The following is a 25,784-nucleotide window of genomic DNA, read 5'->3' as shown; positions in this document are numbered from 1 at the left end:
TGGCCATTTAGTCTCCCTTGAGCTAGGAGAGTCTCCTGGCTTTTTTTTTTTTTTTTTTTTTTTTTTTTGTCTTTCAATGAACATTTTTTAAAATAAATCTTTATTGTTCAGATTATTACAGTTGTTCCTCTTTTTTCCCCCCCACCCCGCCCCATAGCGCCCCTCCACCCGATTCCCACTTCACCCCATGCCCTTACGCCTCCCGGTCCTCATCCATAGGTGTATGATTTTTGTCCACTCTCTTCCCGCAGCCCCCACACCCCTTTCCCCCACCGAGGATTGTCAGTTCACTCCCTTTCTATGCCCCTGATTCTATTATATTCACCAGTTTATTCTGTTCATCAGATTTTTTAGTCACTTGATTTTTAGATTCACTTGTTGATAGATATGTATTTGTTCATAATTTTAATCGTTACCTTTTTCTCCTTCTTCCTCTTCTTAAAGAATACCTTTCAGCATTTCATATCATACTGGTTTGGCAGTGATGAACTCCTTTAGCTTTTTCTTATCTGTGAAGCTCTTTATCTGCCCTTCAATTCTGAATGATAGCTTTGCTGGGTAGAGTAATCTTGGTTGTAGGTTCTTGCTGTTCATCACTTTGTATATTTCTTGCCACTCCCATCTGACCTGCACAGTTTCTGTTGAGAAATCAGCTGACAGTCATATGGGTACTCCCTTGTAGTTAACTAACTGTTTTTCTCTTGCTGCTTTCAATATTCTCTCTTTGTCTTTTGCTCTTGGCATTTTAATTATGATGTGTCTTGATGTGGTCCTCTTTGGATTCCTTTTGTTTGGGGTTCTCTGCGCTTTCTGGACTTGTAAGTCTATTTCTTTCAGCAGGTTGGGGAAGTTTTCAGTCATTATTTCTTCAAATAGGTTTTCAGTATCTTGCTCTCTCTCTTCTTCTGGCACCCCCATAATTCGGATGTTGGTATGCTTGAAGTTGTCCCAGAGGCTCCTTACACTATCTTCATATTTTTGGATTCTTTTTTCTTTTCCAGTTGGGTGTTTTTGCTTTTTTGTATTTCAAATCTTTGCCTTGATTCTTGGGATCCTCTAGTCTACTGTTGGGTCTCTGTATATTATTCTTTATTTCAGTCAGTGTATGCTTAATTTCTAGTTGGTCCTTTTTCATATACTCAAGGGTCTCACTAAATTTATCAGCAGTTTCTAGAAAATTCTTGAAAAACCTTATAACCGTGGTTTTGAACTCTATACCAGTTGTTTGCTTTCCTCCATTCCTTTCATTTGTGATCTGTTTCTTTGTCTCCGCATTTTGGCTGCTTCCCTGAGTTGATAGAGTGGCTTTGTGTGGTAGGTGTCCTATAGGGCCCAGTGGCTCAGCCTCCCCAGTTACCTGAGGTGGACACTCTTGGTGCACCCCTTTGTGCACTGTGTGCACAGTCTTGTTGTAGTTAAGCCTTGATTGTTGTTGGTATCACTGGGGGGAATTGACCTCCAGGCCAACTGGCTGTGAAGATCAGCTGTGTCTGCTATGGGAGAACTTCTGTGCTGGAGACACCCTTATGAGGCAAGACTTGCTTCAATGCAGATTTGGTGCTCACTGAATCTGCCCCCTGCATGTGTCCCTTATGGATCTGAGGAGTTGTAATCTGGATGGTCCTACTCTGACCCCTGGGTACACTGGCTCTTGGATCTCCAAGGAGGTGCTAATTTAGCCTCTGCCTGAGGCCACCCAGCAGGAGCTACGGAGAGATCTGCAGATTCCTCCTCTTTGTTTGGGGTTTGGAGGTGCCCATATGAGGCCCAGCTGTGAAGCAATGCAAGCTGCTGCAGGGCCTTGGGCCTTCTTTTGGATGTTCTGGGTCTCTGACTCAGCTGCAGTTTGTTAGGTAAGTTTAGATTTCAAAGGACCCTGCCATTCATATGCAAAAGCCTCTGCGCACAGCCTGGGTGGGGTGGGGTCTCAGGGCGGAGCAAACAGCAATGGCTTCCCGTCAGCCCTGCCCTAAGAGGCCCCCGGGTCTCAGTGCCCTTGGTAATCGCTGCAAGCACCTCTGAGAGAAAGCCGCCCTCGAGTTCCGCCCAAAGCCAGACAGTCTAGTTTCTCCCTGTATGAGTCTGGGTCCCCAGAGTCTCACCTGGAATTGGAGTTCAGCGCAGTCGGGAGCTTGTGGGTTCCCTCCTGATTGAGAAAGCCAGCCGCGTACTCAGTTGCCAGTCCTCTCCGTGTGCGCACCTCAGTACCTCTGCCTTTTGCACCTCCTCTGAGTCACAGTGTGCTTTTCTCTTGCCTTCTAGTTGTAGAATTTCCACTCAGCCAGCCTTCCTGTGGTTCTGGATGATGTCCGTTTTGTCTTTTAGTTGTAGTTTTGAAGTGGTTGTGCGAGGCAGCAAGTTCAGGTATTTACCTATGCCGCCATCTTGGTTTCTCTCTCACGGAGTTTTTTTTTCAGATCTTTTATTTTTTTGTTTTTATTGTTTATAGTATTCCAGATATTTCCCATTTCCTTCCCATCCCTCCTCCTTCCAATTTCTACTCCCTCCTCCCCCCCGTTTTTCACTACCCTATTGCCCATGTCCATTGACTTTGAAATAAAAAATGCTTCTCTGTGTGACCTCAGGGAGCAACCAAAATAAAATGGAAAATTACATAAATGTGGAAATTGTTATGAACCTGAAATGAAGAGTGATGACGTCATGATCAATGCAAACAGAAGACCGCAGACGTCAACGTATTCAGAGAGATTCAGTGTAACCATTCGTTTTGTTTAGGGCAGAGGTCTGGAGGCACGAGAACCCTAGCACATGTACAGGTTTATCACTGGCAGGAACAAGCCTGGTATTTGCAGCTCGTAAGCTCATAGCCTCTGACTGCCCATGAGACTGTGCAGGTAGCTTAAAGGACGTGCAGCTAACACAAGTATCCCGATCTCTGTGGTAAGAATATAAGCCACTGTTTCACTGGATTGGTTCATTGGTTTATAAATAGTATGAGTGTGGTCAGCTCAAATAAAATACGTTAGTTAATACAGGCTTAAAAATCAAGGCAAGATTTCTGAATAATTTATCTGGATGTTAATAATAGTAAAATAAACTGCTCATAAAATTATTTTAAAGCCTAAGTATTTAAACTGTTTAAAAATATTTTTATTGATTTCAGAGAGGAAAGGAGAGGAGAGAGAGATAGAAACATCAATGATGAGAGAGAATTAGGGATCAGCCGCCTTCTGCACACCCCCCACTGGGGATGGAGCCCACAACCTGGGCCTGTGCCCTGACCGGGAATCAAACCATGAGCTCCTGTTCATAGGTCGACACTCAATCGCTGAGCCACGCCGGGTCCTGACAGGGCAGTATTTAAACGTTTAATAGTCAAAATCACTTATTCTAGATTCTGTGGTGTAGTCTTATTCTTACGTATAAGAATATACAAAACTTCATCTCCGAACACCTCACTGGTGTCGTCTGGCCCTCGATTTAGGCACCATGGGACTGAAGTGCACCATTAAACCAAGCAGGCAGCTGGGCGCTGAAAGAAGAACGGCGACTCAAAACCAACCGAACAAGTAGGAAGCTGCACCCCAGGGATCGTGAGGACGTCACTGGATGTACGGACACATGGGAATGAGCTCACAGTTTGGGGCGCGCTGACTCCGAGAAGAGAGAATGCACTGGGGGGTTCAGTGTGGATCTTATAGGCCAGGAGTGGGCAAACTTTTTGACTCGAGGGCCACAATGGGTTCTTAAACTGGACCGGAGGGCCGGAACAAAAGCATGGATGGAGAGTTTGTGTGAACTAATATAAATTCAAAGTAAAGGAGCGGAGGGGAGAGCAAGAGAACTGGATAGAACAGCCGGATCCGGCCCGCGGGCCGTAGTTTGCCCACGGCTGGGCTAGGCTCTTTCAAGCTTCACTAAAAGCAGAAAGACACATGCTCTCCCCAGAGCAGCAGCCACGTGACGCAGTCGTCACTGGAAGGATGGCGATGAGCGGGAACGGGGTATTTCTCACCTGCCCGTTCGTATACACTTGGGTTTGTCACGTCTTTCCAAACGTAAAGGAAAACCCTGTGACTAAGAAGCCCAAGTGTTTCTCTGTCCACCAGAAACCACCGTAATCGCCGACTAGCTAAATGGTTACATCAAGTTCCTACCACCGCCAATATTTTAATGTAACGTGATTCTCATCATGCCCTGGAAGCGATAAAGCATGTACAGTGAAGACATCTACTCAACTTCTCTCAACACATTACAAACTCCTGGCTCACCTTCCAGGCGTGGTAAGTACCAGAGGGATCGGTCTGATACAGTCTCGGGATACCATCGTCGTCGAAGCCTACAATTAGGGCAGAAATGCCAAAAGGTCTTCGTCCATTGCTCTGAGTGTACTTCTGAAAAATAAAATGTTTCGGTAGTTACTTTCTCTATAGGCCATGCAAAGGCCATTCTATTACTTACCAAGTAACACCTTCTTTATTCTGTGTATCTCATTCTGTACATCTTTCCGATTCTCCTCCCTCACTTTCTGGACTAACCTCAAATCCATAAAGAAATTTTAAAATGTACATAGTCTATAAAGCATGTTCTAAGTTTACCTCTACGTGGCTTGCTGTTGTTTTCCTGTTGGCCGACGCACAGCTGGGTAACCTAACAAGACTGAGCCTTTGTGGCAGAGCAGAGAGCTGTGTGCCTCGCCCCGCCTGGCTCCTGGAAAGCTGGTTTCAGTTAGCTGTGCTTTAGGTCACTCCTCCGCTACCGTGAGAGACACAATTGTTGTCATCATCAAGCATTCCTACACGACACTACTGCTATCAAGTGTTTTTCTGGGTGCTACCATTGCCAAGTATATTGTCCACCGTACACTAAGTTACTCTGCACAAGACCAACCCAGACACTGCCCGCTGCAAAACAAGGAGCTCTGTGTTTCTCCCAAAGGAAAAGCGTGCTTTTTCCTCACGGTCAACAGGGCCCTGGAAACCAACTGTGTTTCCCCCTGAGGGCCAGGATCTGAGCTCCATCCCGCAGTGGAACCCACACTCACCCTGCGCCTGCGCCCCTAGAAGTGCAGGGGGGTCCTGACAGGGAGCTGGAGGCCACCCGGCAGGCGGCTCAGCAACGTGTGTAACACGGCGGCCCCACTAGCTTTACATGGAGCTTTCTTCCGGACTGGTACAGCACTGTACCCTAAACATGCTTACACCCCATTACGTCTGTGTGTCAACAGCCCGTTCCGACTATGGATGCAAACAATGGGCTACACAGACACAAGTGCACCTTTAAAGTAGGGTCTATGTCAGGGGTGGGCAAACTTTTTGACTCGAGGGCCACAATGGGTTCTTAAACTGGACCGGAGGGCCGGAACAAAAGCATGGATGGAGTGTTTGTGTGAACTAATATAAATTCAAAGTAAAGGAGCGGAGGGGAGAGCAAGAGAACCGGATAGAATAGCCGGATCCGGCCCGCGGGCCATAGTTTGCCCACGGCTGGGCTATGTCCTAATTTCTCTGTGTCTCCTGACGCTCCTAGATCACAGTAACGTATAAAAAGATGCTTGGAAACACACCTTAGAGGACAGACCCTCTACTTCATGTGCTCAGTCAAGCACTTTTTAAAACGAAAAGTAATACATGCACATGGTTAAAACTATTTAAGTACCAAAGGTGTATCTAAAGCATCTCTCTTTAATACCGGAACCCAGGACCCTCCTCAGTGGCAACTTCACTCTTACGGACTTAAAATGTATCTATATGTATAACACCGTAATATGAAAGAGACTGAAGGCGGAACCACCGAAAAACCGGTCGCTATGCGTGCGCTGACCACCAGGGGGCGTGCACAGAACATGGCGGGCTTCGGCAACAAGCGGCAGAGTGCTGAACATGGTGGGCATTGACCGCGGTGGGATGGTGGAGCAGGTGAGCGGGCGCCAGACCAAGGCGGGGTGCCAGTCGCTGTCATGGGGCGAGCCTCTGGTGGTTACTGAAAATTCTTTGCTCCCGCGCACTGCGGTCCTGCCGGTGCTCGCACCTGCTGCCAGTGTTGGCCCCGCTTGTACCCGCTTGCCAGTGTTGGAGCCGCCGCTCACACCTGCTGCCAGCACCCAGCACCAGCCCCGATCACTCAGCACCGTCAGCAGGTGCGAGCGGCGGCTGCCGGCCCCAATCCACCTCCCCCTGCTCCAGAGGGGCGATCGGGGCTAGCAGCCGCCGCTCACACCTGCTGCCGGCGATGGCCCCACTTGCACCTGCTGCTGGCGCCGGAGTTGCCGCTCACACCCGCTGCTGGTGCCTGGCGCTGGTCCTGATAGCCCTTGAGGGTTTCTCCACCTCCCCCTGCTCCTGAGGGGCGATCGGGCCAGCGGCCACTGCTCACACCCGCTGCTGGCACCGGCCCAAATAGCTCTGCCCCGTCAGCAGATACAAGTGGGGCTGGCGTTGTCAGCGCGTGGGGGTGGCGGTGGCGGGAGCGGGGCTGCCAGCAGACAGGGGATGGGGGAGGGTGGGATGGCTGCAGCAGGAGGGGGTGGGTGGCAGCGCGGAGGATGGGCCGAGACCTGCCCCTGTGCCCACCGCAGCCTCACGGCTCACAGTTCCTTTCAGGATGCATGAATCCATGCACTGAGCCCCTAATCTGTAATAATAAAAGCGTAATATGCTAATTAGACTGGGCAGCCGAACGTCCTTCCAGGCGTCCTTCTGGACGAAGCTGGGGCTGCGAGGGCCAAGGCAAGCCTCTGTGGCTGCGAGGGCCAAGCCCCTTGCACGAATTCCGTGCACCGGGCCTCTAGTGTTTCTAATGTTCTACACATAACCTCCATGTTTCTAGAAGAAAACCTAAAAATTACAACTGGGAATCTCATATACACAATGTTCCACACCTTGTTTTTTGGTGCCTACCTTTATAAACTCTGGAAAAAGCAGAGCAAGTAAAAAAAGCAAAAACATATAAAAATGTGGGACTTTCCTGCAACATAAATTAAATTTTAAAAATAGGGCAACTTAAAAATAAGTATGTAATTTAAAACTTTAATATACAGAAAGTATGGTCTATTAAAAAATCTCTATGTGGACAAATGGTAAAATCCAGCCAGAAAGTATTCTAAATGTTTTAAATGTATTAAATCATTTAATCCAACTCAACAGAGTAGGTATTCCTGTAATGCTCATTATATAAATAAGGAAATTAAGGCAAAACAGGCTAAATAGTTGGCCCAAAGCACTAACTATGTTATACTTCTTTGCAAAATAAAAGAAAAATGAAAAACCAGTGCTAATGATCCTTCTGGGGTACATTTATACATTGTTCATTGCATAGTAAAAATTGGCTCAATTTTTTCAGAAAGTAATTTAGCTATATATAACAAAAGTCTTAAAACCAATTATAATCTTGCCCAACCCGGGTGGCTCAGTGGTTGAGTGTTGACCTATGAACCAGAAGGTCACAGTTCAATTCCTTGTCAGGGCACATGCCCAGGTTTCAGGCTCCACCCCAGTGTTGGACATGCAGGAGGCAGCCGATCAATGATTCTCTCTCATCATTGATGTTTCTATCTCCCTCTCCCTTCCTCTCTGAAATCAATAAAAATAAATTTTAAAAAGACCAATTATAATCTAAAAAAAGAACCCAATATAATTTAAAAAGAATATAATCTGTTTCAAAGATAATGTTATTAAAGTAGCAATTTGAGAACCAGCAAGTGAGAGAAGAAATGAGAAAATGAAATAAACTAGAAACATCCTAAATAATTATGGACAGCAACTAAAATCAATTTTACAGGCATACCTCTGAGATATCCAGACCACCATAAGAAAGAGAGTATCACAATAAAGTAAGTCTTAATTATTTGTTGGTGGAGGGTCCTACTTTCAATTCTATATAATAAAAGCCTAATATGCTAAGTGTCCGGTCGACCAATTAAAGCATAATATGCTAATGATATGCTAAGGCCGCTCAACCGCTCACTATGATGTGCACTGACCACCAGAGGGCAGACAGTTGACCAGTAGGTTAGCTTGCTGCTGGGGTCCGGATGATCGGGACTGAGTGAGATGGGCCGGACGTGCCCTGGAGCTCTCCCGCGGTCCCTCCCCGGCTGGCCACCCTCCCACGTCCCTCCCTGGCCCCAATTGTGCCCTCTCACACTGGTGCACGAATTTGTACACTGGGCCTCTAGTTAATAATAAACGCAACTCTGTAAAGTGCAATAAAGTGAGGAACAATAAAAGGAGGTCTGCCTGCATAGAGTTATATAAGGACTTTGTTGACATATACAAAAGCTCATCTACACTAATAAAAGAGAAACATGCAAATTAACCATCACTCTGCTACACCCACCAGCCAATCAGGAGGGAATATGCAAATTAGAAGGAGAAAGATGGCAGCCGCCCAGCTGCTCCAGGCACGGAGTGGCCGGGCGGGGCAGGACGCCTGCTATGAGAGGGAGGGCGGGGGGGGGGGGGGCGAAGGGATCTACAGGAGCAGCACTCTGGCCACAGCGAAGACGAAGACTGCAGACTCCAGCCGGGGTCTGTAGCAAAGACAAAGACGGCAGACTCTGGCTGGAGCCTGCAGCGAAGACGAAGAGGGCAGACTCCAGCCGGGGTCTGCAGCAAAGACGAAGAAGGCAGACTCCGGCCTGGGTCCCAGGCGCTGGAGGAAAACCGGTGCTGGAAGCCAAGGGAAGGAAGGCCTATTGCACGAATCTCTTCGTGCAACGGGCCTCTAGTAAAATAATAAGTGAAAAACGTATTTGTACACATCATGATTCAACTTAATATTAATGTACCTACTCATGGATTCAAAAGTTGTACCTGAACACTATCAGTTGTGGTTAGGTTTGCAGGTGAAAGAATCGTGGGTATTGCTTTGGTAAACTCTAAAAATTGGTGCTCCTTACTCTGTCCCCAGAAGTGAAGAAATCCCTGAAGGACCGTTAGCACTGGTTTCTCATTTTTCTTTTATTTTGCAAAGAAGTATAACATATCTTTTTAATCCTATATAATAAAAGGCTAATATGCAAATCGACCAATCGGCGGAATGACTGGTCGCTATGATGTGCACTGGCCACCAGAGGGCAGACGCTCAATGCAGGAGCTGCCCCCTGGTGGTCAGTGTGCTCTCACAGGGGGAGTGCCGCTCAGCCAGAAGTCGGGCTCATGGGGAGCGGGCCTAAGCTGGCAGTCGGACATCCCCGAGGGCTCCGGACTGCGAGAGGGCGCAGGTTGGGCTGAGGGACACCCCCCCACACACCGAGTGCACGGATTTTGTGCACAGAGCCTCTAGTTTTAATATAATCCCCACAACTGATACTGATTGAGATTCCTAGTGATGCAATCAATCCGTTCCACTGCAGTAACAGTGTGTGACGTGTGAAAAAGAATAAAGAACTTGTAGATTTCGTAGACGAAATGGCTGAAGTATTTGCACGACTAGACCCACAACAGTAAAGGAGAAACGTGAAGCCGTCGGCTGCTCTCCTGGCTTACCTGTTTTAAGGATGCTATGAAGCGAGTTATATACTCGACAGTGACTGGGTCCTCGACAGTAAGCTTATGGCTTTGGCACTCCACACGGGCTCTGGTTATTACCACTCTAGCATCAGCGGTCAGTCCTGTAAAAGTGGTTGAACCATTACAAGGAAGAAGGACGTTTTCAATGTCAAAAGGGTTTTAGCTACCACAAAATTTTTCTTATATTGTCCTTTGTTTTCCTCAATATATGTCCATTATAAAGACTGTAAAATTCTTTGTGAATCCCTTATCTGACATTCTGATTCATTTCCTTCAGGGCTTAACCTGATGCATTCTTACTTACTTTTTAAAGAAAATGACTTTAAAGAATAACGGTTAAACACTGATGTTAAGTAAACTATTTCCCAAAGGTTAAAACTGTTTCATTCATAGTAGATGGGCTGGTTGTTAGGGTTTATTAAAAATAACTTTTTAAAATCTCTGTAGTCACATTTTTAAAAACCTTTTCAGGGGGAGATATCAATGGAGACTGTTCAAAGGTTGATGGTCTATCCTGATTCCAAAACCAATATACTGATTACCTAAACCCGTGGTCGGCAAACTCATTAGTCAACAGAGCCAAATATCAACAGTACAACGATTGAAATTTCTTTGGAGAGCCAAATTTTTTAAACTTAAACTATATATGTAGGTACATTGTTATTAACTTAATTAGGGTACTCCTAAGCTGGCCTTTGCTAAAAACTCAAGGGGCCAAAGAGCCGCATGTGGCTCGCGAGCCTCAGTTTGCCGACCACTGACCTAAACCATGAAGCTAGATTTCTTCTTATGAAAACAATGAACATTACATTTCATTATCAAACACATATCCACTGCATTCAAACTTCATTCAATATAACTGAAATATTTCTCAGCATTTTGTCTAAGATTATGGATTGGAAAATAAAAAATGTTAAACCAGAAAAAGAAAACATGCCTTGCTTTTATCATACTAAAACATCATGTAATTAACTCCCAACACCTCTGTAAGGAAATTCAGTAACTGCCCCAGAAAATGCAGTGCAGGGGACATTTCTGTTCCATTAGGACTTCTTGGGCCTCTGACCTCTCCATGGCCTCCGGTTCCTTCCCCACGCTCTTCCAACCACATTGCCCAAAGGTCATTCACAGCCTTTGAAACATCCCTTCCTCACCTAACCCTCAGTATCTGTGGTCACGGACTCTTGTCCCCTTCGGCATCACTTCAAATCAGGTTTCTAGGAACCAGAAGAACTGCTGTCCCAGAAGATGGCTAACACCAGTCAACAACGAGAAGCTGTCAGCATAGCCACTGCTAGGAATCACCCTCACACTCGTGGGCAGCGGGCGAGTCACACTCAGAGAGAAGAGGGAGGAGAAACGGACTCTCTTCTCTTTGCAGAGGCTATCTGAGAGAAAGACATGGAAACAACCCTGGCTGGTGGGGCTCAGTGGGTAGAGTGTTGGCCTGAGGACCGAAGGCTCTCGAGTTTGATTCCTGGTCAAGGGCATGCACCTCAGCTGCAGGTTCCCTAGCCCTGGTTGGGGCATGTGCAGGAGGCAACCAATCGATGTGTCTCTCTCATGTGGAAGTTTCTGTCTCTCTCTCCCCACCCACTCTCTCTGGAAATCGATGGAAAAAATATCCTCAGGTGAGGATTGAAAAAAAAAAAGAAAAAAGAAATGGAAAAAGACTGAGTTAGTTTATCTTAAGATTTAAAAGCTTCACTCATTTAGAAAATGTGATCAGAAAGGAGATTTCTAAGTATTTTCCATTTACAATATATATGATCCAAAAGTAGAGAAACATAAAAGTAGCATACTTAGAAAGTAGTACTAAACTGATTCAGTGACAAATTTGCCAAACCATATGAGTATCATAGTTGTGTGTGTGTGTGTCTGTTTTTAACATAATAAGCAACAATTATACTAATCAATACATTTTAAATGGCTAGGAAAAAGAGAACAAATTCTATTTAAAGACAGTATTGAGCCCTAGCTGGTTTGGCTCAGTGGATAGAGCATCGGCCTGCAGACTGAAGGGTCCCAGGTTAGATTCTGGTCAAGGGCACAGGCCTGGGTTGCGGGCTTGATTCCCAGTAGGGGGTGTGCAAGAGGCAGCCGATCAATTATTCTCTCTCATCATTGATGTTTCTATCTCTCTTTTCCTCTCTCTTCCTCTCTGAAATCAATAAAAATATATTTAAAAAATAGATTATTGAAATTTCACTTTGTTTATAAATAAGCAATTATAGAATAAATGAGTCCTCAGTCCAGTGCTTTTAAATTTATGCCACAAACTTACATTGAAGCTACTATCATATTGTAAAATTTCTATATTCAGTGGCATTCCACATGGTACATGAAGTAATTTTTTTTCAAATTCTTTGATTTTTTTCCCCTAAGGCCTGTTTTTCAAACATTAAGAATATAATAACATCAACAAAAGAATGTGATTTTTTTCAAAATGGAACTGTCTTTCTTTATGATATGTGCTCTGATAGGTAGCTCTTATTCCCCACCAGAAGGAATAAGAGGTACCATGTAATTCTATGCGTTAGAAACAGAACTGTATCATACATATTCTTTTGTAACTTACTATTTTTAACATATGTTATGGATACTTTCTCATGTCCATACATACAGATTCTCATGTCCATACATACAGATTCTACCACCTCCTTTTTTAGCTGCCACTAATACTATCACTATTACTACTAATGTTGCAGTTTATGCTGAATGAAAAGCCTGTATGAAAAGGTTTTATGCCATATGATTCTATTCACACAGCATTCTCAACAATGACAAAATTAGAGACGGAAAAGAGAACAGCTCACTGATCGCCAGAGGCTAGTGACACGGAGGAGGGAGAGCATCGGCAGTCTTTTTTTTTTTTAAAAAAAAAACCTCATTCTTTTTTTTTTTTTTTAATATTTTTTATTGATTTTTTACAGAGAGGAAGGGAGAGGGATAGAGAGTTAGAAACATCGCTGAGAGAGAGACATCGATCAGTTGCCTCCTGCACACCCCCCACTGGGGATGTGCCCGCAACCAAGGCACATGCCCTTGACCAGAATCGAACCTGGGACCCTTCAGTCCGCAGTCCGACGCTCCATCCACTGAGCCAAACCGGTTAGGGCACATCGGCAGTCTTGTGGTAATGTAAGCGTTGTGTATCTTGATTGTGGTGATGGTGCATGAGTCTATACATGTGATAAGCCTAATAAAACTACACACACATGCAAATGAGTGCATGTAAAACTGGTAAAATCTGAAAAAAATCTGTGGCTTGTAACAATGTCCATTTACTGGTCTGACGAGGTTACCCTTGGGGTAAACTGGGTAAAGGAGACTACTTTTGTCCTTTTTTATAATTTCCTGACCTAGTTATTTCAAAATAAAAAAATTAAAAATAACACAGCTACCTAAAATTACACTTAAGATAATACAATGTGTACCTTCTGACATTTATGTTTTATCAAAACGAACTGTCAGAAATCGTGGTTCACAGAGCTGTGGTTTTCCCGGAAAAGACAGGGTACCTGTTCGTGTTCAGTGAGAAAAGGAGCGAGCGCCATACGTTGTATAAATGCAGCAGCACAACAGCTGTGGGGGAGCACGTGTGACCCGCCCGCCGCACACGATGCTCTGTGCCACCCCGTGGGCCCACAGGTACCTGCGAAAGCCATGCACACGTGGTCGTCCAGGGCGCAGATTTTGCGCACCGTCCGCTCATCTTGGAGCTTGGCGACTGACTTCTTTTCCACCCCGAGTACAACTATGTTGGTACCACGAATTCCAACCTGTCAGATCATTAAAAAACAGAATTAGTTGTCAGTTTTAACATTAAATAAGTTATTCTAACACATGCCTTATGGAAAGACGCTCTTCCTTAAACGTTCGGGAAAATCGAGACAGCAGACTTCTGAGAAGACAGCTGCGTCGACCTGGCTTGCTGAAGTCCATTACTCACACTCAAGGCAAAGAGGAGACACAGCTGGAAACGGGAAGACTGTCCCGCAAATGCTGAAACTGAGCAGCTTAATCTCAGACAACACACCCGAAGAGCTGCTATCTAAACACAGAACATGAACCGAAACGAAAGAAGCTGGGAATCCATGTGGAGTCCTTCCAGAGGGCAGGCAGGACCAGCACTGGAGGTGGCAGCAAGCTTAGAAGGCTAAGTAGGTACATCTGTGTCTGTCACCGTTTGGGGGACAGGGATTGGAGGTCACAAGCAGCCAAGAGAAAGCGCAAATGCCGGCCCCTGGATCACTGAGAAACAAAGCTTCCATCGAACAGGAACTCAACAAGAATCACCACTGCTCCTCCCGCCACCCCTCCCCTGGGGAAGGAACTGGGGAGAAGTCTCACAAATAACGGAAAAGGGCAGTAGTTCTCAAACAGGGCCTTCTGGGGCAGCGGCCCTCGTCTCAGGGCCTCAAGAGTAACCTACGAGAATTTTAATTCTGTGTTACAGTAGTGATCTTCTATCGGGCGTCCTCAAACGACGGCCCGCGGGCCACAGGCGGCCCGCCAAGGACATGGATCCGGCCCGCCGGGGGCCGCTGCCTGTCCTGCTTAGCAGCCGACGCGTCCCGGGCCCGCAGTGCGCATAGGAATTTGTTCATAGTTTTTTTTTAAACTATAGTCCAGCCCTCCCACGGTCTGAGGGACGGGGAACTGACCCCCTGTTTAAAAAGTTTGAGGACCCCTGTAATCTATTTCGATGTTGGTATTTGTGTTTTCGATTGCCTGTGGCCAAGTGTGACCAGATCGTCCTGTTTTATACAACACACCTGGCAAAAAGGTGTATTCTGAAATTCATACTCTTTTTAAAAAGTTTTTGCCGAAACCGGTTTGGCTCAGTGGATAGAGCGTCGGCCTGCGGACTGAAAGGTCCCGGGTTCGATTCCGGTCAAGGGCATGTACCTTGGTTGCGGGCACATCCCCAGTGGGAGGTGTGCAGGAGGCAGCTGATCGATGTTTCTCTCTCATCGATGTTTCTAGCTCTCTATCCCTCTCCTTTCCTCTCTGTAAAATATCAATAAAATATATTTAAAAAAAAAGTTTTTGATTGATTTTAGGAAGAGAGAGAGAGAAAAAGAGAGACATCAATTTGTTGTTCCGCCCACTCATGTATTTATTGGTCGATTCCTGTATGTGCCCTGACGAGGGGATTGAACCTGCAACCTTGGTGCATCAGGACGACATTCCAACCAACTGAGAGATGCAGCCAGGGCGTGGCTTAGCATTCTTGGAGTGAAAATACAGAACAGGGTAAATGCAGACCTAGACCTGCGATTACATCTTTTAATTAAACAAAACACTTGTTCAATTAAAGAGGTGACGTATGAAAGCTTTTGTTCTAATGGTTCCCTCACTCCATTCAAGTCATTCAAGGCCAAGAGGCTCCCGAACCATCCTATCTCGTCAGCAGCCCTCCCTCCAAGTCCACCTCCTATGACAGACATGGCGACCTTCACACCCTACCGGCACCGTGCCTTCTCATCAGGTCATGGGGCATTGCAATTTAACATGTATTAGGACGCAAAGAGAATCCCAATATTTCCCCCCAACTGAAATAAATCAGCTTAAAGTCAGGGGTCACGGGATAATACAATAGGCTTTATAACTCTCACCTAAACAATTTTCCACTAAATGAAGACATTAAAACTGCCAACAGGTTGGGCCATGAGTGTGCCGCCTCTGCAGGCAGTGCCACAGCCCTGAGCTGTGGGCAGAGGTCCCTGCTGAAGGGCTGAGTGACAAGTGGCCCGTCCATCCTAGGGAGGGAGGGGGAGGGAGGGGGGAGGGAGGGGGGAGGAGGAGGGAGGGAGGAGGTGGCAGATCTGCATGGCTCAGAAGGAGGCACAGAAGTGCGAGCTGAACATGCGTGCGGTGAAAGCCCTTGGGGCCTGACACCCCAGACAACCCCACCTCAGTCCCTGCCCCCTCACACCGTCCCCACGGGCTACCCCTCTTCCTCTCCATCCCCTGACCCACACCCTACAGGGCTGACCCAAACCCAAAGCGTTTGTAAATTCATCTTTTTCTTCCCGAAGAACAAAACAAAACAAACCTGTCCCCACACACTATCCAGAAAATGCTTGTGATGTAAGTCCCAACAGCAAAGGCTTTTGGATGTGGACAAAATGATGCTCAGAAGAAAATTCCTAATCTCACTTTATAAAATCAAATTAAAAATGAATTCAAGAAGTTAAAAAAGGGATAAAAATACTTAAGCTCAGCTCAAGGGGAGAAATAAGGAAAAAGCAGTAATTGATGACTAGAGAGAAATCAACAAATTGATAATAACAAAAGACAGTTTTCTAAAGAAATAATTTTTAAATGTCTCAGTTAAAATAGCCAAAAGGCAAAAAGAGTAAAGGAAACATATTCAAGTGGGGAAAAGTAGGGATTGGAAGATCGTACACCTGATAAATCTGAAAATCTGTCTGTAAGGACCACACACTAGAAAAATAAGAAAACTGCCCATGGCGACTCAAAACCAGGACGACGGGGTCTCACCGGCAGGCGCGGTAATTCACTGCAGGGGAATGTCCGATGGGGCAGCCTCTGAGCAGCGGTGAGGCAACGCCTTACAGAACCGAACGGCAGTGACCATACGGCCCGGCATGGCCCGCTTGGACATTCACACCAGAGAAGTACCGCTCATGTGCACACAGAAGCCTGCCACGCACGTTCACAGCATCTCTTCATAGCAACCCAAACGCCCTCCACCAGGGCACCGCTAAGGGGTGATGCACCCAAACCACGGACACCCGGCAGCCAAACACGGCGGCACGCAACACCGGAGGGATCCCCAGGGCAGAAAGCGAAGCCCCAAAGGGTCCACACTGCATGACACCACGCCTGACGTTTGAGATGATAAAATATTAGAAGTGAAGGCAGATGAGGGTGCCAGGGAGTAGGGCTGTGGCACCGAGAGGCGGGCGAAGAGGCGTGTGGTCACCGAAGGCAGCAGCAGGGACTCCCTCGGAGCTGGACACTGTCCCGTGTCCTGCCTGTGGACACACGAATATACACAGGCAATAAAATAGGGCAGACCTCGATGGACACACAACGGACTACAAGTAGAATGGAGAAATCTGGATGAAATAGGTGGCTTTTATCAGTATCAATATCCTGATTGAACCATAGTTCTGCGAACTGTTACCATTGGCAGAAAATGGGCAAAGTACACAAGTTTCTTACAACTGCGTGTAAATCTGCAGTGATGGCAACAAAACTGCAATCAGAGTATTCCACTGGGGCCCTGGCCGGTGTGGCTCAGTTGGTTGGAGCATCGTCCTGTACAACAAGAGGTGGCAGGTTTGATTCCCAGTCAATGCACATACCAGGTTGTGGGGTCCTGGGTGCATGTGGGAGGCAACCGATTGATGTTTCTCTCCACTCCAACCCCCCAAAATCAATTACAAAAAAGAATTACATTAGGAAGGGAGAAAAGTTGGGAAAGATTAAAAAAAGAGTAGTAAAATGTTGACAACTGTTGGAGCTGGTGTACAGAGGTTCATTATACTATACCCTTTATATATCTTTTTGTTTAGAATATCTACACATATAAAACGCTGATAGCTGAAACCGGTTTGGCTCAGTGGATAGAGCATCGGCCTGAGGACTCAAGGGTCCCGGGTTCGATTCCGGTCAAGGGCATGTACCTTGGTTGCGGGCACATCCCCAGTGGGAGGTGTGCAGGAGGCAACTGATCGATGTTTCTCTCTCATCGATGTTTCTAGCTCTCTATCCCTCTCCCTTCCTCTCTGTAAAATATCAATAAAATATATTTTAAAAAAACACAAACGCTGATACGCAAATAGACTGAATGGCAGAACAACCGATCAACCTAACAACCCAACCACCGGTTGCTATGACATGCGCTGACCACCAGGGGGCACATGCGGGCATCGGCTGTGGCGGGATGGTGGAGCAGGTGAGTGGGGGCACCAGACCAAGGTGGGGTGCCGGTCGCTGTCATCTGGGCGAGCCTCTGGTGGTTACTGAAAATTCTTCCCTCCCGTGCACCGTGGTCCCGCCCGGCACTTCACCCGCTGCCAGTGCCAGCCCCATTGCATCTGCTGTTGGCGCTGGCATCAATTGCTCCACGCCGTCAGCGGGTGCGAGTGGTGGTGGCAGGAGTGGGGCTGCCAGCAGACAGGGGACCAGGCCGTGGTGGGAGGGGCTGGGCGGGGGCGCAGAGGATGGGCCGAGACCCACCCCTGTGCCCACCACAGCCTTGCTGCCCACAGTTCCTTTCAAGGTGCATGAATTTGTGCACTGGGCCCCTAGTTCTTTTTTTTTTTTTTTTAATATATTTTATTGATTTTTTACAGAGAGGAAGGGAGAGGGATAGAGAGTTAGAAACATCGATGAGAGAGAAACATCGATCAGCTGCCTCCTGCACACTCCCCACCGGGTATGTGCCCGCAACCAAGGTACATGCCCTTGACCGGAATCGAACCTGAGACCCTTGAGTCCGCAGGCCGACGCTCTATCCACTGAGCCAAACCGGTTAGGGCTGGGCCCCTAGTTCTATAATAAAATGTTAAAATCAAATTAACCTAAAAAACAAATAAACCTCAACTTTATATGCTGGTTTTATCTCACCAACATTGAAACATATGCTACAGTCTCTCTCATATTAAACAAAATCTTAAAGACCACGTCCCTTCAATACTGCCTTTTTCACTCAGTTCTTTAAAAGCCAAATATTATCATCACCCCTCAGCTCACAGCAATGTGGTTTTCACCCGCCTCCTCCGGTGTCGAGCCAAAGTAGACTATACGTAGGTCCCTGCGGCGCCTCCAGGTTGCAGGCTCGCTTGTACGTAGTCTATAGTCTATTTTTCCTTCTCGAGTGAAGAAGAGTATTCAAGAACACTCATGTACTTGACCGTCGGCACAGGTTTTAAGAAGGGGTGGGGGGTGGGGGAGGATACACTAAATAGTAAGCTCCCCATGGACAGACATGGAGTTACTGTGTTACTATGGAACACGAGGGCCCACAACCACGCTTGGCAGGTGCAAGTATTCACCAAAAATGTCCTGAAATGAATGTGCTGGGAGGACCACAGACAAAATTGAAGGAAAAAGAGGAGACAGAGCGATAGTCAGTAATAATAGCTTCCATTTACTTGCTGTGAACCAAACACTGTGCAAGATACTTCACACGTATTATTGCTTCGTTCAGCTGTCCCTGAGCCCCACGAGGAGGTGCTGTTTGGGTGCCCAGTTCACTGTAAAGAAACTGAAGCTTAAAGAAGTGAATTGCCTTCCATGATGCATGTCTGATTCCATATGCATGATAATGACAGCTAACGAATAGACACATTTTACTGAATAAACTGCACGATGCAATGCAAAAAGCGGAGGCTTTGGAACAAGAAAAATTTAAGTGTGGCCACGGGCTCCATCGGCGGGGTACCTTCATCAAACTGTGAAAGCTCCAAATCACAGATTCCACATCCGTAAGAAGGGGATTAAACGCTCTCCTTAACATTAGGTAATGTACAAAAATACCCGATACTAAGGAAATGTTACTTAAACCTTAGTTCACTTCCTGCCCAGCCTCTCCACGGTACACCGTGCAGAAACACAAAAGACACCATCCAAATTCTCACAGATCTTCCGGCCCAGCTGGTGCGAGGAGGCTGTTACAGATTCCTGAAATTACAGGGAAGGTGAGGCCAAGCAGCAAATGCTGTCTGGTGCTCTGTGTTACAGATGATAAATTCCGAAGAAAAGGATCCACCATGAGGGGAGTGGGTCAGAGATGGCTTCATGAAGGAGACGGCATGACTGGGAGGAACCGTAAAGCGAGAGAGCGGCCGAAGGAAGTGTTTCCTCTCCTCCCCTCCCCTCCCCTCCCCTCCCCTCCCCTCCCCTCCCCTCCCCTCCCCTCCCCTTCTCTCCCCTCCCCTCCCCTCCTCTCCCCTCCCCTCCTCTCCCCTCCCCTTCTCTCCCCTCCCCTCCCGCGGGGGCGGGGGGGGGGGGGCAGAGCGTGGCTCAGTGAGACCAGGAAGCTGCCCTCCATTGAAGCGGGCGGGGAAGGTTATGGAAGACTCTGATGGTCAGCCGGTGGAGCTGAGCTTTGATAAAGTAGGGAATATGGAGCTCATTACAGGTTCAGGGTCAGGGAAAGGACAGGAGGAGGAATGATGATAAGTCGTATCTTTTTCATGAGAGTGTTGGGAAGGGTTCCTATTTTTCCCAAGGAGAAAGGTATTACCGCTCCAAACTGTTACTCAAAGACGGTTTTCCTTTACAGAAAAGGGAACAGAAAGGAAACAGGCCCCCGGTCTCACTTCGGCTGTAAAACGGTCACCGAGAAGGCGGTACACCCACCGCTTGTCACGGAGGCCCACGGCCTTGCTGTCTGACCGAATGACAGCCTGTTCACATACTGGTCAGAACTGGTTAACGCTGGCTTATTTATACTCATCACGGCAAATGTCATCTACAGACAGGTTACTTTGTGACACGTTTTAACAAACAAGTGTCCGTGTAAACTTGACCCCATGTAGAAGGTCATGGCACGCTCAAGGAAACGCAGTAACTCCATACAAAGATGCAAACTGTAATTCCAGGACCCTGAAACAAAAGCGTCTCATCCTTCCGACGTGTCTTTGAAAAGGCCCCCCCAGGTATTTTTACACCCGTACCCTTGTACAGCTCGTTACAGGGAACCATCCGTCAGCTCTGCAGCGCTCTACGACGTTTCAACGGAGCCAGCGGTTTCTCATCGCACCTAGCCTCCTCCCATCGCTCCCTTCATCGCAGGCTCTGAAGCCTGGGCGTTACTTTCTAACCATCTGCTTCATGCCATGCTGGGGACTAGAGAACTTTTTGTTTTTATCAAGATGGTACCCTTTTGGTTTAAGCCGCATCAGGCTTTTCTTAAATTTACAATTCTAAAAAAAATTACGTACAAAAAAGAAGCAAAACGCGTGGGCCCCATTACATAGAAAAATACTTTAAAAAAATGATAAGATTCTTTCCAGTGTTTTGGGTTTTTTTTACCACGTTACCTTTGATAGATTTATAATAAAATTGAATTATTTCCTCCCATAACTAAGTTGGTATGGAAAGCGAGGCAACATACAGACACTGCGACCTTTAGAAATGAACTGGGCATCCTCGGAGCTGGTGTCTCACCTTCCAAAATGCACAACAAACGGCCTCGTGAAATTTGAGAGATTGAAAAACCCCGATCCTTCTGGATTGAAGGCTCGGACTTGGAAGATTCGGGATAATCCATCTTTGGTCTCCAGAGCATTTTTGTCATTTTAATTTTTATAAGACATACAGTTAGTAAACATAAACTAAAACTTGGCAGGAGCATTACAGCTACGCTGAGTATTGAAGCGTTTTTCAGAAATGCGGGTCGGTAAATTTAAAGAAGGGCATCATCTCTCAAAGACTTTCAGAATTATTTAAAAATCACACACACACACACACACACACACAAAGGGGCAAAAGACAGGAGCTGGTGGGGGCTGACACCAAACACTGGGGTGCACATATTAGGACAACGCTTTTTAACAAGCAGAGTGTTTGATACGTGGAAAGTCCAATCCTCGCCACAGGGTTTACTTTTACGTTCAGAGTCCGTTTCTGGCCGCGATCCGCTTTAAAGCGTCATTATCATCACAGCGAAGGCCGGCCCGGGAGGAGCCTGCTTTCCCGCCGTCAGTGACCCCAGGGGGGGCCCGCGCCCCAGGAGGGGTCTGCACCCAGCGGGGGCCCCACACCCCAGGAGGACCCCGCGCCCCAGGAGGGGTCTGCACCCCAGGGGGAGCCCCACACCCCAGGAGGACCCCGCGCCCCAGGAGGGGTCTGCACCCCAGGAGGGGTCTGCACCCCAGGGGGAGCCCCACACCCCAGGAGGACCCCGCGCCCCAGGAGGGGTCTGCACCCCAGGGGGGGCCCCACACCCCAGGAGGGGTCTGCACCCCAGGAGGGGGCCACGCCCACGTGCTGGAGGCTGAACGTGTCTTTCCTATTCTCGCACAGCGTGAGTGCTCGCACAGCGTGAGTGCTCGTACAGCCGGATCCTGAAACACGCACGCACGCGCACACGCAGACGCAGCACGCACCCACACAACACAAACACGCACCCACACGTACGCACGCATACGCAGCACGCACACAGAACACAAACACGCACATACGCACCCGCACGCATGCACCCACGAATACGCAGCACGCACACCACACACGCGCACGCACGCATACACAAGCACGCACACACGCACCACACACGCACACGCACGCATACACAAGCACGTACACACGCACACGCAGCACGCACGCACGCGGCTGTCGTTAAACAGGGCAGGCGCACACAGAGGCTGTGAAACCCGCCCGCGGGGACCATCCCTGGCAGCGAGTCCTCGTCCTCTTCCCTCAACAACAGGCCCGACGCCATCGCACAGGCCCCTGTCCCCCAGGCCGCGTGGCGCCGCGGGGCCGAGGGCCGGGCACGGGCCGGCGGGCGGGCTGCTCACCGCGGTGGAGCCCTTCTTCACCGCCTCCTGCGCGTATTCCACCTGGAACAGGTGCCCGTCCGGGGAGAAGACGGTGATGGCCCGGTCGTAGCGCGACGCCATCGCAGGGCCGCGGCGATGTCCTCGGGGCGTCGGGAATCCACCGCGCGGGCCTCGAGGAACCGCTCCCGCCACGTGCGAGCCGGAAGTACGTGATGGGGATCCGCGGAAGTGCCCGCCTGCTCTCTGCACGTGGGGGCGGGGGTGGGGTGGGGGGAGGGGAGGAGCCCTGGTGCCCCCCACCCCCACCCCGGGGGCCGGGCTGTGGGCGCGGCTGGTGGAGCCCCCGCTGCTGCCCTCGGGGGGCGGGGGCTGGGCTCCGCTCCGGCTCCTCACCAGGCCGTGGGCCCAGGTGGTGTGTGATCCCCGGGTAGAAACACACATCAAGATGGGGGTGCGGATGGGGGTGTGGCCGGGCCTGTGACCTCTGAACCAGGGCGTCCTGGTTCTGTTCCCCGCGGGGCACATGCCTGGGTTGCCGGCTGGACTCCCCGCGGGGGCGTGCAGGAAGCATCATCAATGTTTATTGTTTTAACATGCCTTTATGGATTTCAGAGAGGAAGAGAGAAACATCAGTGATGAGAGAGATTCATGGACGGCCGCCTCCTGCTCCATCCCACTCCAGGGGGCAGCTGTGCATGCGCCCTGACCCTGGAATCCAGCCCTGACCTCCAGGTCCACAGGTCCAGGCTCAACCACCCTGCCACACCGGCTGGGCTGTACCACAGCTTTTTTTTTTTTTTTTTAAACGTATTTTTATTGATATTTCACAGAGAGGAAGGGAGAGGGATAGAGAGTTAGAAACATCGATGAGAAACATCGATCAGCTGCCTCCTGCACACTCCCCACTGGGCATGTGCCCGCAACCAAGTTACATGCCCTTGACCGGAATCGAACCCGGGACCCTTCAGTCCGCAGGCCGACGCTCTATCCACTGAGCCACACCGGTTAGGGCTGTCCCACAGCTTTTCTATCCCCTCATCTACTGATGGGCACTTGGGCTGTTTCCAGCTCTTGGGGTGCCAAGCTGGCCCGGCCATGGCATACTCAGCCCCAGTTGGGTGCCATACGTGTGGAGTCAGCTCAGCCAGGTTCGGTGAGCCTGAGAGGGGCCGGGGAAGGATTGGGAAAAGACAGACGAGAGAAGAAAGCTGGGTCTGGGTTGCGCGCTGTCCGCTCTGATGGAGAGGCAGTGCCACGGCCTGCACGCCGAGTCCTTATTTTATAGCACAGTGGTCGGCAAACTCATTATCCAACAGAGCCAAATATCAACAGGACAACGATTGAAATTTCTTTTGAGAGCCACATTTTTTAAACTTAAACTTCTTCTAATGCCAATTCTTCAAAACAGACTCGCCCAGGCCGTGGTATTTTGTGGAAGAGCCACACTCAAGGGGCCCAAGAGCCGCATGTGGCTCGCGAGCCGCGGTTTGCCGACCACAGTTATAGCAGCTTCCAGGAGGCAAGCTGAGGGCGTGGTCACAACGTTCTCCGGGTTTCTGATCTACTCAGTTACAAGCACCTGAACGCTATCAAACCTACATCACTCAGCCACGTGGCACCGCAGGTTCGGACATGGGGTCAAGCTTACATCCATGGCCTTGGGCTATGACTGTGCTGGGAGGGCTCTGCCCTTCAAGCTGGGACCTGCGCGTGGCTTTGCCTCGAGAGGACCGTGTCCTCTCATCAGTCCGAGGCTTGAACCTGTCCGAACGCTGTGGCCGCTCTCCACATCTTGGCTGTTGTACGGAATGCTGCTGTGAGTGTGGGGTGCGCATCTTCTTCCTGATGGGCGTTTGGGATCCTTAGGATATGACCCGAAAGTGGAATTGCTGGGTCAGGAGGCAGCTCCATTTTTAAGTTTTTGAGGAAAGGACACGGTTTTGTCTAGCAATACAGGAAGGTCTCCTTTTCTCCACATCCTCACCAGCTCTTGTTGTTTGTTGATTTATTGATAGCAGTCAACTTTATTGTATATGTGAAGAAAAGGCCGAAGTTCGTCTTAAAAAAAATGTATATCTAGCTCTTCCAAAAAAAATCCTTTCTCCATTGAATTATCTTGGCCTTTGTATTAGTTTTCTATGGCTACGGTGATAAATCACTACAAACTTGGTGGCTTAAAAATGGTAGGCATTTATTTTCCCACAATTCTGGAGGTCACAGGCTGAAATCATGGTTTCTACGGGACTGCACGATGCTATTATGCTCTTATTTTCCTTTTCAGAAAGTGTGTAACAAATGTGGTTGTTTGGTTAGTTTAATGTATATTAGGACAGTAGTTTGTAGCATATTGAGTGACTTAACAGTATTTTAGTGCACATCGCCTGATTCAACCATACATGTGAGATGGGGAAAAAACCCTATTGCAGCTTGACAAATTATCACAAACTTGATGGCTTAGAACCACACAGATTCATTATCTTACAGTTTGGGAGGTCAGATGTCCAACGTGGGCCTCACTGGCTGTAATGAAGGTTTTAGCAGGATGGTGTTCCTTCTGGGGGCGCTAGGGGAGAACCCACTTCCTTGACTCTTCTCACGTCTAGAGGCGCCCCACATGCCTTACCGCAGCACCCCCTCCGTCTTCACAGCCAGGCAAGGCTTGCTCCAGATGCCATCTCTCTGATTAGGACTCTTCTATCTCAACTGTGCCTCACTTAGCGATGTTTGCCATGGCTTTGCGCTCATTCAGACACCCCATGTCAATCTCCCTATGGCCAGGTCAGCCCATGTACCGCCTTAATTCTATCTGGAATCTTAATTCCACTTTGCCTTGTGACCTGTCATGCTAGTCACAGGTCCTGTGGGTTGGGAGGTGGTTATCTTTGTGAAAATGAAACTATTCTGCCTACCGTACCATTCATAGAAAAATTAGCTCCTTCATAACAATTCGAAGGGAAGTTAGTATATTACCACCCTCTCTATAAATTGTGAAGCAGTTCAAGAAGAGTCATTATATTCTTTTACTAGAGTAACTGCACATCATGCACAAGGGTCAGAGAACATTCTAAAGTGGAAAAAGATCACTCGATCTCTAAATTTTAGCCAGGAAATTTCCCAAGGTTAGACTGAACTACCAAGTCCTTTGAGCCGTTTCTAGCCATCCAGTACATACTTTTCTCCTTACTGGATTATTAAGAACAAATCTGCCGAAACCGGTTTGGCTCAGTGGATAGAGCATCGGCCTGTGAACTGAAGGGTCCCAGGTTCGATTCCGGTCAAGGGCATGTACCTTGGTTGTGGGCACATCCCCAGTAGGAGGTGTGCAGGAGGCAGCTGATCGATGTTTCTCTCTCATCGATGTTTCTAACTCTCTATCCCTCTCCCTTCCTCTCTGTGAAATATCAATAAAATATATTTAAAAAAAAAAAAGAACAAATCTCAGCCTTGTTCAGTAAGTTACAATACCCCATGCGTTTTTACATATTTTACCTGTTGGAAAATTTGGGTCAATCTTAAGAACCTAATGTGAGATAATCACTTAGTACATTGGCTGTACATAATAAATGCTAAGTAAATACACACCCTACTGTTTCTAACAGCCTTTTCGATAGGGGGGCGGTTTTCCAGGGAGGCGAGTGAAGTGCAGAAATGAGCCGTCCGGTGTCATGCCGTCGGTGGAAGAAGTGGCCGCTCCAAACCCGTCGCGGTGAGTCAAGGCTGCAGAGTTGCACAGAGAAAAGTTTTTAAAGCAGTATTTTCTTACCATGTCCCCCCAATATAATTGAGTCACCTCCTGCTTAACTCAGTGACTGTTGGACACTCT

At 48.1% G+C, this 25,784-nt stretch overlaps 1 protein-coding gene across 1 annotated transcript in view; it reads right to left on the bottom strand.

Annotated features, from left to right (window-relative positions):
* Positions 1-22,081, bottom strand: part of PSMA8 (proteasome 20S subunit alpha 8) — a gene marked incomplete at both ends in the record, with an annotated part of 29,192 nt that extends 7,111 nt beyond the window's left edge. The window contains 4 exons of the mRNA XM_080685716.1: positions 4,233-4,355; positions 9,450-9,574; positions 13,129-13,255; positions 21,980-22,081. Coding sequence (XP_080541842.1) covers positions 4,233-4,355; positions 9,450-9,574; positions 13,129-13,255; positions 21,980-22,081 — 477 coding nt within the window. The remainder of the gene's footprint in view (positions 1-4,232; positions 4,356-9,449; positions 9,575-13,128; positions 13,256-21,979) is intronic.
* Between the last annotated feature and the right edge of the window lie 3,703 nt (positions 22,082-25,784).

This window comes from Plecotus auritus, assembly GCF_963455305.1.
Source record: "Plecotus auritus genome assembly, chromosome: 8".
In the NCBI taxonomy this organism is placed as follows: Eukaryota; Metazoa; Chordata; class Mammalia; order Chiroptera; family Vespertilionidae; genus Plecotus; species Plecotus auritus.
Note: the sequence above shows the minus strand (reverse complement) of the source record. Positions and strands in the feature narration are given on the sequence as shown.